The 17,749-nt window shown below is 43.7% G+C and overlaps 1 protein-coding gene across 2 annotated transcripts in view; it reads right to left on the bottom strand.

Moving 5' to 3' along the window:
- The window catches only part of WNK4 (WNK lysine deficient protein kinase 4), a 213,054-nt gene extending 200,738 nt beyond the window's left edge, over positions 1-12,316 (bottom strand). For both annotated transcript variants that reach the window (XM_063960049.1, XM_063960047.1), the window contains exon 1: positions 11,188-12,316. In XM_063960049.1, coding sequence (XP_063816119.1) covers positions 11,188-11,823 — 636 coding nt within the window. In that variant the 5' untranslated portion in view covers positions 11,824-12,316. The remainder of the gene's footprint in view (positions 1-11,187) is intronic.
- Positions 12,317-17,749: the final 5,433 nt, after the last annotated feature.

Genomic DNA, 17,749 nt, shown 5'->3' with positions numbered 1-17,749 from the left:
AAGGCAGTATTTATGAAGGAGGGAGGAAGGTACAGGGGAACGTCAGAGTCCAGTTTGCTGGAAATCCAAATGTATGAAGGTTGGGGAGATGGCCAAAGTGGAGAAAAGCTGTAGAGAAAGCAGGAATACAGAGGATCATAGTAATGCAGTATGAACAGAGCAGGGAAAACAGGCAATAATGGAAAATATTATAGCATGTAAGGATAAGAGATTTGTATGTCATGCCTACTACAATTAAAGCATAAATAGATAAGTTTATTATAAATATAAAATGCTTTACAATACCAACATGCATCACAATATTATTGAAACATACTGTAGTGATGGAAACATATATCCAGATATAACAATCAGCTGTTAACAGAGCTGAGACCTAGAAATAAGTAAAACACGGTAACAACAGTACATACAGTAAGTGAAAAGAATCACCTAGGAAAGTAAATCTGACACAGGCTATCTTTTATACCACTGACGCTCCGTTATGTAAGGTCATTAGTATGTGTCTATCTGACATGATAGTCTACATTTCACGTTCTAGTAAAGCCTGCGGTATACTGTTATAATACTAAAATTCTGTAACCACATTGTGTCAACCACAATTAATGAGTCACAGACCCTTTCTTCAAAGATGTTTTTGCCATGTTGTACTTGCATCGAAAATCATGTTATATTAGAAGAGTGATGAAATAAATTGAAATGTAGTCCTGCACTGGGGGGCAGGAGCTCAGAGAGAAAACAGTGTTGCGTTAACCCTATGGCACGCGCCTGTTGTGTGCGCAATATATATCTTATGCATGGTAGCACTGACAGGCCTATATATAGTATGTAAGAGAATGCATCACGGAGTCTGTCCAGCACTGCCTGCTAGGTGGGCTCTAATGCTCTGCCACACGGAATGTAAACTGAAGACATAATATCATTAAAGAGTTAAAGAAAAAAATCAGCTTAACTGTTCTTAAATACTTTGTAAATCTCTTACCAGCATTCCAATCAAGGAGCACACATTTCATATTCCAGGACGTTCAAATCACAGAGCAAACTGCAGAATTGTTACTAGTCATTGCAGAGTTCAACTAAAAAAATCAACTCTGGTGAGTCTAATCCTTGCCGAATAGTACTGAGGAGTGTTATGGCAGCACGCTCACAATTCAGCAATATGTACAAAGTATGGGGGTAATTCTGAGTTGTTCGCTCGTTAAAAATCTTCGCATCGCAGCGATTTTCCGCTTAATGCGCATGCGCAATGTCCGCACTGCGACTGCGCCAAGTAAATTTGCTATGCAGTTAGGATTTTTACTCACGGCTTTTTCATCGTTCTGGCGATCGTAATGTGATTGACAGGAAATGGGTGTTACTGGGCGGAAACAGGCCGTTTTATAGGCGTGTGGGAAAAAACGCTACCGTTTCCGGAAAAAACGCGGGAGTGGCCGGAGAAACGGAGGAGTATCTGGGCGAACGCTGGGTGTGTTTGTGACGTCAAACCAGGAACGACAAGCACTGAACTGATCGCAGATGCCGAGTAAGTCTGGAGCTACTCAGAAACTGCTACGAGGTGTGTAATCGCAATATTGCGATTACATCGTTCGCTATTTTAAGATGCTAAGATTCACTCCCAGTAGGCGGCGGCTTAGCATGAGCAAATCTGCTAAAATCCGCTTGCGAGCGAACAACTCGGAATGACCCCCTCTATGCAGTGCTGAGCATTTTGCACACTGGAATCAAGTGATTCACTTGACTATATCATAAATATAGTTGATCATTTATTACATTTACCTACATAACGGTTATTGGCATTTGTTTAATTAATACTCTTGTATTAGAATAATTAAAAGCAGGTAATATACTGTTAAGAGCGCCACAAATAAATATTGAGATAATGGGGGTTATTCAGAGTTGTTAGCAAATCCAAACAGTTAGCAATTGGGCAAAGCCAGGTTGCACTGCAGGTGGGGCAGATGTAACATGTGCCGAGAGGTTTAAATGTGAGTGAGATATATTGTTTCTGTGCAGGGTAAATACTGACTACTTTATTTTTACATTGAAATTTAGATTTCAGTTTGAAAACACCCTACCCAAATCTAACTCTCTCTGCACATGTTATATCTGCCTCACCTGCAGTGCAACATGGAGTTGCCCAATTGCTAACTTTTTTGGTTTGGTAACAACTCTGAATAACCCCCAATAATCCTTAAGGTCTACTGAACATCTAATTAAAGTTCCTGAAGTGAATCTCACAACCAAACAAATTCAACTGTTTATTTTAAAAGTATTTGGCATCTATAAATGCAGGATAAGATAAATGGGTAATTTCTGCTAATACGAGCCAGTTATGCAAACTGAGCATTTGCTGACAGCTAGTGCTAAATAAATATACCATATGTTATATATAGTATAGTTATAAAATATTTATTTAAAGTATATTCATAAACACAGCTAGACAACAAAAACAATATGTGGGATTGATGGATAAAGACACTACCCAAACTTGTTTTGAAGTGGCTGAGCATGTTTCTAAGTAGTAAGTGCCTAAGGTTGTACTAAGAGGCTCATTTACCTAAAGCACTTTTAAGTTACTGTATTTGCGTACGTGCTAAAACAATGTTGCAGGTTTTTGCAAATAAGGGAGGTAAGCAAGTTTACAAAATTGAGCAATGCTTGTGAATTTCTCACTGACACTTTAATGTAGAGATTAGAGAATGCTAAAAACAGCTAAAATAATGCAATTTGGGTTTGTTGCTACAGTATTACTGACCTCATTAACATTAATTTCCAGTGAATTTTGATCGCCTCACAGCTAATAATATTCTTCACCAATACTGGCCAAAGGCTAGCTGGCACAAACACATGGCAGTTATTTCTGCTTAAAAATGTGTTGCAAATTGGTAATGTATTAGAGCAATAACCAATAAAAATGTCTATGCAAAAAAGACCATCACCAATGCCCCCAAAATTACGGGCCATTGTGACAAGAAAAGTGGTGCAAGATGGAGTGGTCCTTGGGCCCTACCACCCTTATGTTGTATATTAAAAAGGACATACACAGTTTAACAAACCAAGCACTTGAGCGACATTGACTGCCATTTTTATGGCAGAAGTGCTTAGTTTCTTTGGGCTCCCACTGCTCATCCACCCTTTTGAAGAGGGTGCAGAAATGGTGGAAGGAGGATTCTCTACAAGAACAGTGTGAGAAATGTCAGACTTACACTAAAGTGGACACCCCTAGACTCTCCTCAGGGATTTGTGAACACACAGTCTGTTCTTCAGCCTCCTGGACCATCTTTAGTAGATGCTGTAGCACTATCATGACTGGCAGCAGCCACAGCACTAGTACTAGGTTGCTGCTCCTGCTTTTCCATCGACTGTGATCCATATTGAATCACAGCGTCTATATTATTAATGTGGTGGCACAGCCCTACTGAGCATTATTATAACACAGTGCCACTGCCTCTCACTGAACACACACAAGTTTTACAAAACAAAACAGTTTTTTCTATTTTTTTTTTACAAATGACAACTTCCTGTGACTCACTGTGCTTATATTATCAGTACAGAAGCACAGCACCTACTGAGAACTATTGTAACACAGTGCCACTGCCTGGCTCTGAACATACACAAGTTAAAAAAATAACTAAAACTTTTTTCTATTTTTTTAACAAATGACAACTTCACACTGCTACTCACAGTGCTTCTATTATTACACACTACTGTGACTCATGCGCTTATAGACACACTGGCACCATTTTTTAAATGTGCCTGAAGGTCCTGCCCCACAGTACACAGTGCACTGCCCCACAGTACCACTGCCTGCACAATAAAGTGCCCCTAGGAAATTAAATAAGTGCTGCAGCCCAGTCCCCCACACCTTCTCCTGCTGCAGCAAGCTCACAGTGTCACTGGCTGCATAACAGTGCTCTTTATAAAAAAAAAAAAATTTTTTTTTTGGGGGGGGGGGGGGGGGGCAGGTGGGGTGCCCCTAAGACACTCAACCCAACACTCTCTCTAGTGTTCCTTATAATTTTTTGGTTTTGTTTGGAATGTGGCCCTAAGACGCTCAGCTCAGTCCCAACACCCTCAACAGTGCTCCTTAACTTTTTTTTGCATTTGGAAAGTGTCCCTAAGAGATGCACAGCCCGGCCCGGACACCATCTCCATATGTTCTACAATGCTGAAATTGTGCCTGATCACCACGGGAGGGACTTATATCGAATCCAAAACATGCAAGATCCGGTGTTGGGAAGATGACATTTTGCCTCATTTCAGGATCCAAAAATTCCAGTTACGACTCAGATTCACTGGAATCCCTGAAGTTTGGGTGGGCTCGCACATCTCTACTTTAAATATAACAACAAAAGATTAAGAGGTTCTAGCAGCTTTTGTACAGCCAAACTGTACCTTAAATATATGTCTTACTATAGCATATGGGGAGAAAATTGTCTCAGGACCCCCCATTACATGCAACAAAGCTAAAACTACAGCAGCACTGTATCTCACTCATTTTTCCTGCAGAGCATCTCTCACATGACCTGAATTACCAGTAAGGCAGCTCAGGGTTTTAGTTAATGGTGATATTGTCATTGCTATATGTAGAGTTGGAAGTGGAAAGTTGTAAATAAAGTATATTTATTGATTTTTGCATAGCAAGGAAATAAACATAGAAAAAGGCAAAGACAAGCACTGTCCATCATCAATGGAGTGAAAATGGATTACATACGTATTACTGGCGGACCGTATGCTGACTGTCAATATCCCCACAGCGGCCTCCCGCCCGGCAAAATGCCGACAGCAGAGCGAGCGCTAAGAGTCCCCTTGTGGGCTCGCTGTGCTTGCCACAGTATCTATTCCCACTCTATGGGTGTTGTGGCCACCCACGAGTGGGAATAGCCCTGCTGTGCCGGGATTCCAGCTGGCGACATTGTCAGCTGTACGTATTTCGGCGTCGGTATCCTGCGCGCCAGGATCCCGACAGCCGGCATTTTAACTGCATACCGTGAAAATACCTGATGCATGGTAAAAATAGCCAGAACATAACAGGAATTGACAAGGAAAATACTAGCAGGCAGCTGTAAGCATTACTTACCGCACACCCAGCCAGTCAGAAGGGTATATTCAATTGGTGTCGAATCCCTCGTTTTGTCAGAAAACGGGGCTTTTTCAACAAAAAAAACCTGTCGAATTGTATTAGACAATTCAATACGCCACTTTTCGACAAAAAACCTGTTGGATTCGTTTCGACTTTTGGACAGTCGAGTGTCTGTAATGTTAGAAACCCGGCTTTTTGACTAAAGTATATTCAATTGAAGATTGTCGAATCGGTATCAGTGGTTTTTGACGTGACTTTTCGACAATTTCATTGCGCCAAGTTTTTCTGTCGTGAGCTAACAATAAAGTTGAAATACTTTAATTTTTTTTAGTTTTTTGATTTCTACTAGCATATCTATTTATATTTTAAGTAATTATAGAATTGTGTTTTTGTATTTATGAGTCACATTATTATATTTTGATTTTTTGCGTAATATTTTTTTCTTTACTGGGCTGAGGGAAGGAATATACCCATGATTCAACATTTTTTCCCAGGTTACACTTCACCAAAGCCACTCCTATGCTTGAGACTTCAGGGAGAAGAGCAGCCATTACACAGTCAGCTGTCTTGTGGAATAGTTTTTTAAGGGCAATCTGCCTTTTTAACATATATATCATATTTTTGTACACGGACTACAATAATGGAGCCTTTTTCTGACCAGATTGTGATGTTCATGAAGTCGAATCCCGGCCGCTCACAATCCGACCATTGGTCCCTTTCCGACTGGAGGCGTGTCGAATCCTTTTTAAATTGAATATGTCGAATTCAGTGCCCGGGAAGGAGGGTTTCGACAGACGAATGCTGTCGAATCGGAAAACTGTCAAATCACTAATTGAATATACCCCAGAGTATCTACAAGAGGCAGAACTCTGGGAGGCAACGGAGTCAGCTGCCGCCGGGCTCCTGCTTTGAAGGGGGGCATCTCTCCTCCTGTTCCGTGTGTTCAGCGACATTAATCAATTAAGTTAATTGACAGCAGCTGGTATCTCTTCCGTAGCCAACTTCCCCACTAGTCACTGCATCTTACAATTCACACCCTCTTTATTATAGAAACACTGGAAGCAGACACCTTACTGATGAAGCTATTTGCTCCTATAAAGGAAACATGATAATTCTAACTATATGAAGTTATTTCTCTGACAATTACAGTAACTTCATATAGTTAGAATTCTCCTACTTCCTATGCAAGAGCAGATATCTCCATCAGTAAGGTGCATGCTTCCAGTATAATAGGTTGTGGGTTCTAATCCTGAATATGACACTTGCAAATTAATTGTCAGAGAAATAATCAGCATTGTGAGTGACTGAGTAGATCTATGTAGTGTGTGGTTGGACCCCTACATAGATCTGCCTAGTTGCAACGGGTTTTGTAGTAGCTTCATATAGTTAAAATTAGAGATGAGCGGGTTCGGTTTTACTCGGATCTCAAAACTGCATCTTATTGGCTCACGGATATATAGGGGGGGGGGGCACCAATATTTTTCTTGCCTCCGGCCAACTGGGACAAACTTACACCACTGGTCTCTACAGTACTGCTTATGCATTCACTGGATTTGCTAGGGAACTGAACCTGGAAGCCCGGTCATGTGTTTTTAGCAACAAATTAATTCAAAAGATTTGTTTTAAATATAAATAAAAAAATATGAACAAAACTATCTTCTCCAGCCAGTATATGTACATATACACACACAATGTTGTCTACTTACAACATTATGCCGCAGATAAAGATGTGAGAGCTGTTTAGGAAGTCATATGATATTTTATATACATTGTCGTTCCAATAACCCCTGACATAGAGACCAATTTCCTGCGGCACTGCAGACAGCCTCTGATTATCAATATACTGTTGAAAGGCAGATAATATATTTCTTTTAAATACAAGCCACAATTCCTTGTCAAGTTTTGACAATATCATGTATGTTTGCAGTAATTGGAAGGGACTACTAGTATTCGCTGATACACTGTTACAGTAAATAGAGTACTACAAAGATCTTCCCAGCTCAGACAGGAGGTGTGACATGCTGTGCTTTACCCACAAGAGAACAGAAATGATGTGGCCTTTCACATTATTGGAAAAGAGAAAATAACCTGAACATAATAGGAGAAATAAGCAGACGGCACATGAGGCATAAGGGAGGGGTAATGTGGAGTAACACAAAGACTAATTATATGTGGTAGCTGGAAGCTCTAGAGGCTACCAGTGCAATTATATCTCATACACTGTAGTAGGAGCACTAAGATGCGTCACCTGTTCCGTCCAGTACACAAAACTCTACTCATGCCCAGGTAGTCAGCGGCAATGGCTTCTCTACAAGTTACAGGACAGTATGAATTAATGAGGAGAGTTCCCAGACAACTTGCAGATGTTAGGCCTCAAATGTATTTTGTTGTTCACGGAACCATCTCCAAAGCTGTCATCCTGACCTTTTTACATCCTGGAGATAATCTTTCTTCTGCCAATCTTAACTCGAACTTGAATGTTTGCCTTACCTGGGCCCAATTAATTTATTTATTAAAACCCCCCCATATATTTTATATTAATGAATTAATGGAGCCCAAATTAATTCTTAAAGGGCAGGATGAATCAAGCATTGCATTTTGAATGTGATATGTCCTGCTACTGATAGCATGCATAGCACAGGGACGTGCAGCCAGGGGAGGCACAGCCTCATCTGTCATACTGAAATGAAAATAGCTGATTATAACACAGATCAGTGTAAACATTTGCCATTTTCATTGCACTCCTCTGCACTTACAGAGAGACAAAGGTGAGGCAGCGAAAGCTTTGCCTCCCTCCGGCAAGCAGAACTGCTTGGAGCTGGGGGCGGACCCGCACCTCATGCAGCATCACTGCATTGAGGATCCAATTGGATCCCTCTCTGGGAAACACTGCGAAGAGAAGTCCATAGGCTTCAATTAGGCCATGTCATAGATGGTGTTGCCTATCGGATCCAAGCTGCAGAAACTTTAACTTTCCAGAGGTTGGTACATATAAGGAATGTGGACAAACCACAAAGTATGATCGCATTTGTGGCATTGATGCACACTATATGATATATTGCACAATCTTGTTACTTTCGATCGATCTGCATGACAATCTTATTCAGTAGTATGCGCACACAATCTATCGTTTGCACGCGTTGTTCATTGCATCGTCCTATCTGATGTGCTGCACGTCAGGTGGGACGGTGCGATGTACGATGTGGTACACATCTTGTATTGTGTACGCAGGACCAAACGACCACACAATATGTTGGACTCTGTCACTGTTCTACATGATAATTGCATTGTATGTACAGCAGCAACAATTCACTGGATACAATCCATATATTGTGTCTTCGTGCCAATGATTGCATAGTGTGTATGCTAGAAATAGTGTGTTCTGGGATTGTATGATTGTAAGTGAAATTGGAATGACCGTCGCTTCATTTGTTACATCATTCAAGTGTGTACCTAGCTTTAGTGTTTAGTTCGGGAGCCAATCATTATCTCAGTGGATGAATTAGATCAGACTTATCTCCTATTTTTGTCACTGAAAACCTTTAATACTGAATTCTTATTAATGATCATAGATTCCAATTAGGTGTATTATATACAATAAGTAAGGGGTGCCTGTTGTGGACTGTTGTTAGGGTCATGTAGTAGATGTTTGCATGGAGCAGTTGTAATGGTTGCAGTGACTGGCAGATTTAGATGAAGCAACAAATGGAAGAAAATACCATTATTTTCCTCATCATCATTATTTATTTCCTTCATTTGTATCAAACCAACATACTCACAATATGAAGGAGTCACCAACATATGTGTAGAAATGCAGTTTATGTCCTATTTGCCTTCTGCACACAATACAGTCCCGTTATTGTGAAGGCAGTATTCATCTGGGAGGGAGTAGGAGATACTGCACGGAAACTTGGGGAGAATACAACACTGACTGTATCATGACTTACATGAGAGAACACATGTAAGGCTATATGGAGCTGCAGCAGGGAAATGCTTTTAACCAGTAAAAGGAAAGTTATGTGAAAGAATAGAGAAGTAAAATGTGCTTATAACCCTTTTCCACTGCCGCTAAAACTCAGGTTATTGGCAGTTTAAACGGCAGTATAAATGGGTAACTCGGGGCATCCGACCGGTCCTGTTTACAGCATTAGAATTGGGTAAAAAATGTAATGGTGTCTGTGACAGCCCTTGTTGGGGATGGAAAGATTGCAACCTTCCTGTAAGTTCTGGACCGTTCAGGTTTTTATCCCATCCCCACTACATATGGGGAGGCTGTAATCTCTTCCTGCCCGTCTCCCTGGTGACAGCTGTGAAAGACACCCTTCTGGACGGGACACCCCTACCCCGCTGCAGGTCGCTGGTTTGGTCCGGCATTCCGGGGTCTAGACCATTCCAGTTTGACCTAATCCTGTGGAGATCTGGATTTCATGGCGCTTGGAGATCATATCATCTGAAAGTGTCAGCAGAAGAGAAAGACTGCACCCGTGTGTTGTGTAAACAGTGCCTACCAGGGAGTAACCCGGGTCCAAGCCGTAGTGTGAAAGGGGTCTGTTCCGGGTCTGACCCAGGATTTTGGTGGAAAAGGGGTATTAGATGCCTACATTCATGTACAGCATTGTCATAAAACTACAGTTAAAGGATCAATCGCATGGAAGACAAATCCTCTGTTTGTCATTTCTACCCTATTCTGTTGCTGCAATAAATGCAGACTGGGTACAGAAATGAGATGTATATGAATCTTCCTTGGGCAACAGATACAGACTGAGTACAGATATAAAGCCAGCAACACTGAATTATTCAAAACATCCTGGCACTACTAACATTCATTCCTGGCAGTGACCGCTGTTCATTACCGATACAACACAATCATCTTTGATCTCAGAGTTCCTAAAATAAGATCGGGCAGAAAGCTCTGCAGTGCAGTGCAACATCTCTACCCCAATAGAATTGATATTGATTTGATACCCACAAAAATAACATTTCTCAAACTCTATGAGCCTGATGCACAGTTCAATGCAACTTGACTGCAGATACTCCTGCACGGAAATAAATGCCTCTGATCACCTGTTTGCAGACTGTACATGCAAGTGGCCTGTTACTGTCTGTATGCATCATCAGTGCGCACTTGTACCAGCTCTATACTAGGTGCCATGGATCCTATGTCAGACACCGTCAGATTCATATCTGCAATGTCCAGTATCATAATGACTGATATGATTAGAGCAGGAAGAGCTAACAAGGGAGCCACCTGCTTTACTACATGTATTAAAGCAATATGCCTCATTCTCAGTTGTGCTTTCTGCATTTACAGCAGGCTTATATTTACTTCTATCTTGTAAGCAGATGTACTGAGTGGACTATTACACCCCTGCAGGAAACCTGTTTAATGTTTTGCAACCTTTACTGTGGGGATCCCTCCTCCTGCCATACAATTCATACGGTATCCGGACTCCAGGTCGACAACAAAAAGGTCGACACACCTTAGGTCGACGCCAATTGGTCGACACACCTTAGGTCGACATGGAGAAATGGTCGACATGAACAAGGTCGACATGGAAAAAAGTCGACATGAGTTTTTTATGTTTTTTTTCTTTTTTCGAACCTTTTCATACTTAACGATCCACGTGGACTACGATTGGAACGGTAATCTGTGCCGAGCGAAGCGAAGGCACCATGCCCGAAGCATGGCGAGCGAAGCGAGCCATGCGAGGGGACGCGGTGCACTAATTGGGGTTCCCGGTCACTCTACGAAGAAAACAACACCAAAAAAACATAAAAAAACTAATGTCGACCTTTTTCCATGTCGACCTTGTTCCTGTCGACCTTTTGTCCATGTCGACCTTTTGTCCATGTCGACATAAGGTGGGTCGACCAGTTGGTGTCGACATAAGGTGTGTCGACCTTTTTGTTGTCGACCCTGAGTCCCAGACTCATTCATACAGCATCACAGCTAATTATTATTTCACTACATATTATATTAATTCTGTGTCAGGTTAGACACAAAGATTAATTCAATGAAATACAGATGGCCTGGCCAGGTTCATACAGATTCTAAGCTCCAGCACGTTACTATATCAAAGGACAGATAAATGATCTTACAAACTTACCTGAAGTTCACACCATGCCACTTCAACAGTAGTTTCTGTATCTAGACCCTTGTAAACAGTTTTAAAAGACCCTCTGCCGATTTCAATGTTGAATTTTAAGTATCTCCCATCTGGTGAGGTGGCCACGGCTTTGGTCTCATTCTCCTCAATTTCCTCCTGTTCTCTCCTGTTTTCTGCTGCTGTAGGTTTGAGGATAGAGACTGCAGGACGTTTGGGGCTGGTGGCCTCATCATCAGATTCTGAGCTGATGTCCACAATGCTGGCTAAGGTCCCCTGAGCTGGCAGCCCATCTGCTTGGTTGTTATGGGATGAGAGGCTAGTAGAGTTAGTAGCTATAACAGGGATAGAGTCTACTTTCTCTTCTAAGGATGAGGGCTCCTCAGGGGACCATGAGGAGTAAGATGTCCCTGGCGGGTCATAACCCAGTAGTTCGAGTTGAGCTGAACTTCTCCTGTTGAACTGGTAAGAGTTCCTTCTGGGTTCCTTGCCTGAGAGTCGTCTTCTTCTCAGAGCTGCAAGGGAGGACAGCTCGGCAGGATCTTCTGGCAGAACCGAGGCAAAGGAAATGCCACATCCTGCTAAGTCCACTTCTGTCTGAGACATAGCTTGAGCTGAAGGTACTCCAAAAGCAAACATATCTACTCTTTACCTCCAAGAAGGCAATCTGGCTCACCAAGAGCACCACTGAGCAGCCATGCTCTGACTTGTAGTGCCCAATAAATGTAACAGCCGTCGAACCACCTGTAGGTCACTGAAAGCAACTCAACACATGGCGTTGGCACTGATCACTATGGCATATGATGAGCATTAAATAGGACAAAATCCAAGGGTCAGAAGCAGAGCTCTGCACGGCAGACTAGGAATATCCCCTTATTCGTGCTGAGCACAAGGCAATGCAAAGCCGAATGTTCACACGTGTTAGATCAGCTTACTGAACTTCATCTTCTTATTCAGAAGTCAAGGAAAATCTAGTGTATAGGACTAGGTCTTGGTATCACTGCAGATGCAACAAGGTGTCACTTGTGCAAAGTGCTAGCAGCATAAGTGTATATACGGAACTGCACCTGGCTCTCTCTTCTGACTCCAAGTCACTGACAGCTTCGGGCGGCTGGGAGGGAATCTGATCTTACATTCATGTGACTGGCTGCAGCAATGTGTGCTGTGTGTATACAGAGCTGATGGGCGGGGCTTTCTGAAAGGAATGACACTCTGGTCTGCATAAACGGAATGCCAATTGACTAGAATGGGAGCAGATTGAACTTTTATGTTTATTTCATAAAATCTTAAACATATGCACTATATATTCAGCACACTTCTTGCTAAGATGATGTCACATATTTTACATGTGGCATGACATAGATTGACGGCTGCTTACTGTGAAATGACAGCTGTTTTATTCGCCATCCCTATGTAAACATAGCATTAAAGCAGTGCATATATGATATATCCCATATAAAAACTTATTTTTTTCTATGATCCCCCAAGCACACACACTAATCCTTTTTCATATGCGCCCAAATATACCCGTACCCTACTATACATGTCACATAGTGTGGAATGATGGCTGTTTACTATGGAATGACAGCTGTTTTATTCGCCACCCCAATGCAAACATAGCATTAAAACATTGAATATGTCCCATATAAAAATCCTGATTTTTCTATGATCCCCCAAAAGACACGAATCATTTTCCATACACTCCCATCTATACCTGTAGCCTACTATCCATGTCACATAATGCGGAATGATGACTGTTTACTATGGAATGACAGCTGTTTCATTGCCCATCACAATGCAAACATAATATTAAAACAGTGCATACAGTATATCCCATATAAAAAAAAACACAATTTTTCTATAAATCCATAAGCGCACACACTAATCTTTTTCCATATATGTACAGCTATACCTGTACCGTACTATGGGGGTAATTTAGACCTGATCGCTAGGGTACATTTTTTTGCATCCCTTCGATCAGGTAGTCGCTGTCTACAGGGGGAGGGGGAATTCGCTGTGCAGGTGTGCGATCGCATGTGCAGGCAGTGGCGGATCTAGACTTAACTTTTAGGGGGGGGCGGTTTAAGAATTATGACTCCTCCCCCTAATCATAGCCCCTCCCACTTAGTAATGCCCTTCCCGTTCGCTTCTAAAATTTCCTATTGTTGCCATTACTAATAAAATGTTGCCAGTTAGTGGAGAGAACCCTGCGCACTGGTGATACAGACTGGCGAATCGCCATTCCTTCCATCAGGGGTGGTAGAGGCTAAGACAGTAGGGCAATTTAAACATGCATGGGATAGACATAAGGATATTCTTACAAAGAAATAAGGATCAGATAAGGTTAGAGATAAAAATAATGTAAAAAAAAAAAAAGGGGCAGACTAGATGGGCCAAGTGGTTCTTATCTGCCGACAAATTCTGTTTCTACAGCACACAGAATGAGCCGAAATTCACATTATAGCACACTGTATGAGCTGAAATTCACATTGTAGCACACAGTATGATCCGAAATTCACATTATAGCACACTGAATGAGCCGAAATTCACATTGTAGCACACTGAATGAGCCGAAATTCACATTACAGCACACTGTATGAGCTGAAATTCACATTATACCACACTGAATGAGCTGAAATTCACATTATAGCACGCAGAATGAGCCGAAATTCACATTATAGCACGCAGAATGAGCCAAAATTCACATTATAGCACGCAGAATGAGCCAAAATTCACGTTATAGCACGCAGAATGAGCCGAAATTCACATCATAGCACACTGAATGAGCCGAAATTCACATTATAGCACACTGAATGAGCCGAAATGCACATTATAGCATGCAGAATGAGCCGAAATTCACATTATAGCATGCAAAATGAGCCGAAATTCACATTATAGCACGCAGAATGAGCCGAAATTCACATTATAGCACGCAGAATGAGCCGAAATTCACATTATATTCACATTATATTCACATTATAGCACGCAGAATGAGCCGAAATTCACATCATAGCACAATGTATGAGCCGAAATTCACAATACAGCACGCAGACTGAGCCGAAATTCACATTACAGTACACTGAATGAGCCAAAATAATGCAGGGACATATACACTTTAGTTAGGAGAAGAGGGGGGAGAAATGGCACACAGGCACTTTAGCTAGGAGCGGAGGGGGGAGACATGGAACACAGAGGGCACACACACACACACACACACACACACACACACACACACACACACACACACACACACACACACACACACACTCTTACTTTAGCTTGGAGGGGAGGAGACATGGCATACACTGACAGTGACACCTACTCATATTTTGTCCGCAGCAGGGTGTGATGCGCTATTATGCAAATTTCTACACTGGCTCCCCATGTCCTTTAGAATACAATTAACATTATTTCCCTTCACCTACAAGGCCCTCAATAACAACTGCTCTTCATACCGTTATACCCTTATCTCAAAATAAGATCGATCTCTGACATGTGTTGTGCCTTGGTGTCTATAACCACCTCAGCAGCATGAGGAGTCGGATGGATGCCGGGTCCCGCCGCAGTGTTGGGAACGGGGTGGAGAGCGGTGCAGCGCGGCGGGGGACGGGGAGAGAGAGAGAGCGTCCTGACGCGCGTACAGGGAGGAGGGGGCGTGGTCAGAACAGAGGCCGCTGTATGCGCGTCAGGACGCTCTCTCTCTCTCCCCTTCCCTCGCCGAGCTGCACCGCTCTCCACCCCGTTCCCAACACTGCATCGGGACCCGGCCTCCATCCCGGTGCCGGTATGTGTAGGGGGGGCGTTCGCCCTAATCGCCCCCCGCTAAATCCGCCACTGTGTGCAGGAAAGCTGCACAAACAGCAGTTTCTGCATTCTCTGCACAGCCCAGGACTTACTCAGCCACTGCGATGATCGGTACCGGAGCTGACGTCACGATTCCTCCCACAAAACGCCGGGTCCCACCTGCGTTTTTCCGGGCACTGTCTTAAAACGGTCAGTTGCCACCCACAAACGCCCTCTTCCTGTCAATGTTCTTGCGATCACCAGTGCAATCATATTTTTTGCACCATCCCATCGCTTCCCGTAGCTCCCTGTCGCTTCGGACTGTCGCGCCTGCGCATTGCAGTGTTTACGCATTCGCAGTTCGGACCTGATCGCCTGCTCTGCGAAAACGCACAGCAGAAATCAGGTCTGAATTAGCCCCTATGTACATGTCACATAATGAGAAGGATGTGTCTATGCTGATTAGTGACTGCTGTCTGATTAGCCACCCCTAAGCAAAAATAGCATTAAAGCAGTGCATACTGTTTATACCATATAAAAACCCTGATTCGTGTCTGCACTTTTGGGATTATAGAAAAATCAGGGTTTTTATATGGCACATATTCACTGTTTTAATGCTATGTTTGCATTGTGATGGTGAAGAAAACAGCTGTCATTCCATAGTTAGCAGCTGTGATTCTGCATTATGTGACAAGGATAGTAGGGTACAGATAGAGGTGGTCATTAGGAGTTGATCGCATGTAGCAACTTTTTGCTGCTCGTGCGATCAACTTGACGCCGCCTATGGGGGAGTGTATTTTAGGATAGCAGGGCTGTGATTGCTTGTGCAGCCCTGCTATGCTAAAAAAAGTTTTCTGCAAAACAAGACCAGGGTCAGACCTACTTACCCTGTGCGGAAAATGGTGAGTAGACGCCCCGGAATGCCTCTCCGCCGTCAATCTTCTTGCGATCGCTGCTGCGATCACTTTCAGCGCTGGCGGCGTCGCTGCCCGGTGACAACCGTCACCAGGCAATGACGTGCGTGCGCATTGCAGGTGCTACATAGCCGCAGTCCCGACCCGTTCGCACCACAGCGAAGTACCTCTGCGTGCGAACGGGTCGGAATGACCCCCAAAGGCGGGCGCATATAAAAAAGGATTTGTGTGTGCGTTTAGGGGATCATTCATTAAGGAGGATTTTTATATGGCAAATATGCACTGCTTTAATGCTATGTTTGTATTGGGATGGCAAATAAAACAGCTCTTCATACCGTTATACCCTTATCTCAAAATAAGATCGATCTCTGACATGTGTTGTGCCTTGATGTCTATAACCACCTCAGCAGCATGAGGAGTCGGATGGATGCCGGGTCACGCCGCAGTGTTGGGAACGGGGTGGAGAGCGGTGCAGCGCGGCGGGGGACGGGGAGAGAGAGAGAGCGTCCTGACGCGCGTACAGGGAGGAGGGGGCGTGGTCAGAACAGAGGCCGCTGTATGCGCGTCAGGACGCTCTCTCTCTCTCCCCTTCCCTCGCCGAGCTGCACCGCTCTCCACCCCGTTCCCAACACTGCATCGGGACCCGGCCTCCATCCCGGTGCCGGTATGTGTAGGGGGGGGCGTTCGCCCTAATCGCCCCCCGCTAAATCCGCCACTGTGTGCAGGAAAGCTGCACAAACAGCAGTTTCTGCATTCTCTGCACAGCCCAGGACTTACTCAGCCACTGAGATGATCGGTACCGGAGCTGACGTCACGATTCCTCCCACAAAAAGCCGGGTCCCACCTGCGTTTTTCCGGGCACTGTCTTAAAACGGTCAGTTGCCACCCACAAACGCCCTCTTCCTGTCAATGTTCTTGCGATCACCAGTGCAATCATATTTTTTGCACCATCCCGTCGCTTCCCGTAGCTCCCTGTCGCTTCGGACTGTCGCGCCTGCGCATTGCAGTGTTTACGCATTCGCAGTTCGGACCTGATCGCCTGCTCTGCGAAAACGCACAGCAGAAATCAGGTCTGAATTAGCCCCTATGTACATGTCACATAATGAGAAGGATGTGTCTATGCTGATTAGTGACTGCTGTCTGATTAGCCACCCCTAAGCAAAAATAGCATTAAAGCAGTGCATACTGTTTATACCATATAAAAACCCTGATTCGTGTCTGCACTTTTGGGATTATAGAAAAATCAGGGTTTTTATATGGCACATATTCACTGTTTTAATGCTATGTTTGCATTGTGATGGTGAAGAAAACAGCTGTCATTCCATAGTTAGCAGCTGTGATTCTGCATTATGTGACAAGGATAGTAGGGTACAGATAGAGGTGGTCATTAGGAGTTGATCGCATGTAGCAACTTTTTGCTGCTCGTGCGATCAACTTGACGCCGCCTATGGGGGAGTGTATTTTAGGATAGCAGGGCTGTGATTGCTTGTGCAGCCCTGCTATGCTAAAAAAAGTTTTCTGCAAAACAAGACCAGGGTCAGACCTACTTACCCTGTGCGGAAAATGGTGAGTAGACGCCCCGGAATGCCTCCCCGCCGTCAATCTTCTTGCGATCGCTGCTGCGATCACTTTCAGCGCTGGCGGCGTCGCTGCCCGGCGACAACCGTCACCAGGCAATGACGTGCGTGCGCATTGCAGGTGCTACATAGCCGCAGTCCCGACCCGTTCGCACCACAGCGAAGTACCTCTGCGTGCGAACGGGTCGGAATGACCCCCAAAGGCGGGCGCATATAGAAAAGGATTTGTGTGTGCGTTTAGGGGATCATTCATTAAAGAGGATTTTTATATGGCAAATATGCACTGCTTTA

This window comes from Pseudophryne corroboree, chromosome 3 (genome assembly GCF_028390025.1).
Source record: "Pseudophryne corroboree isolate aPseCor3 chromosome 3, aPseCor3.hap2, whole genome shotgun sequence".
Lineage (NCBI taxonomy): Eukaryota > Metazoa > Chordata > Amphibia > Anura > Myobatrachidae > Pseudophryne > Pseudophryne corroboree.
This window is presented reverse-complemented; position numbering and strand designations above follow the sequence as displayed.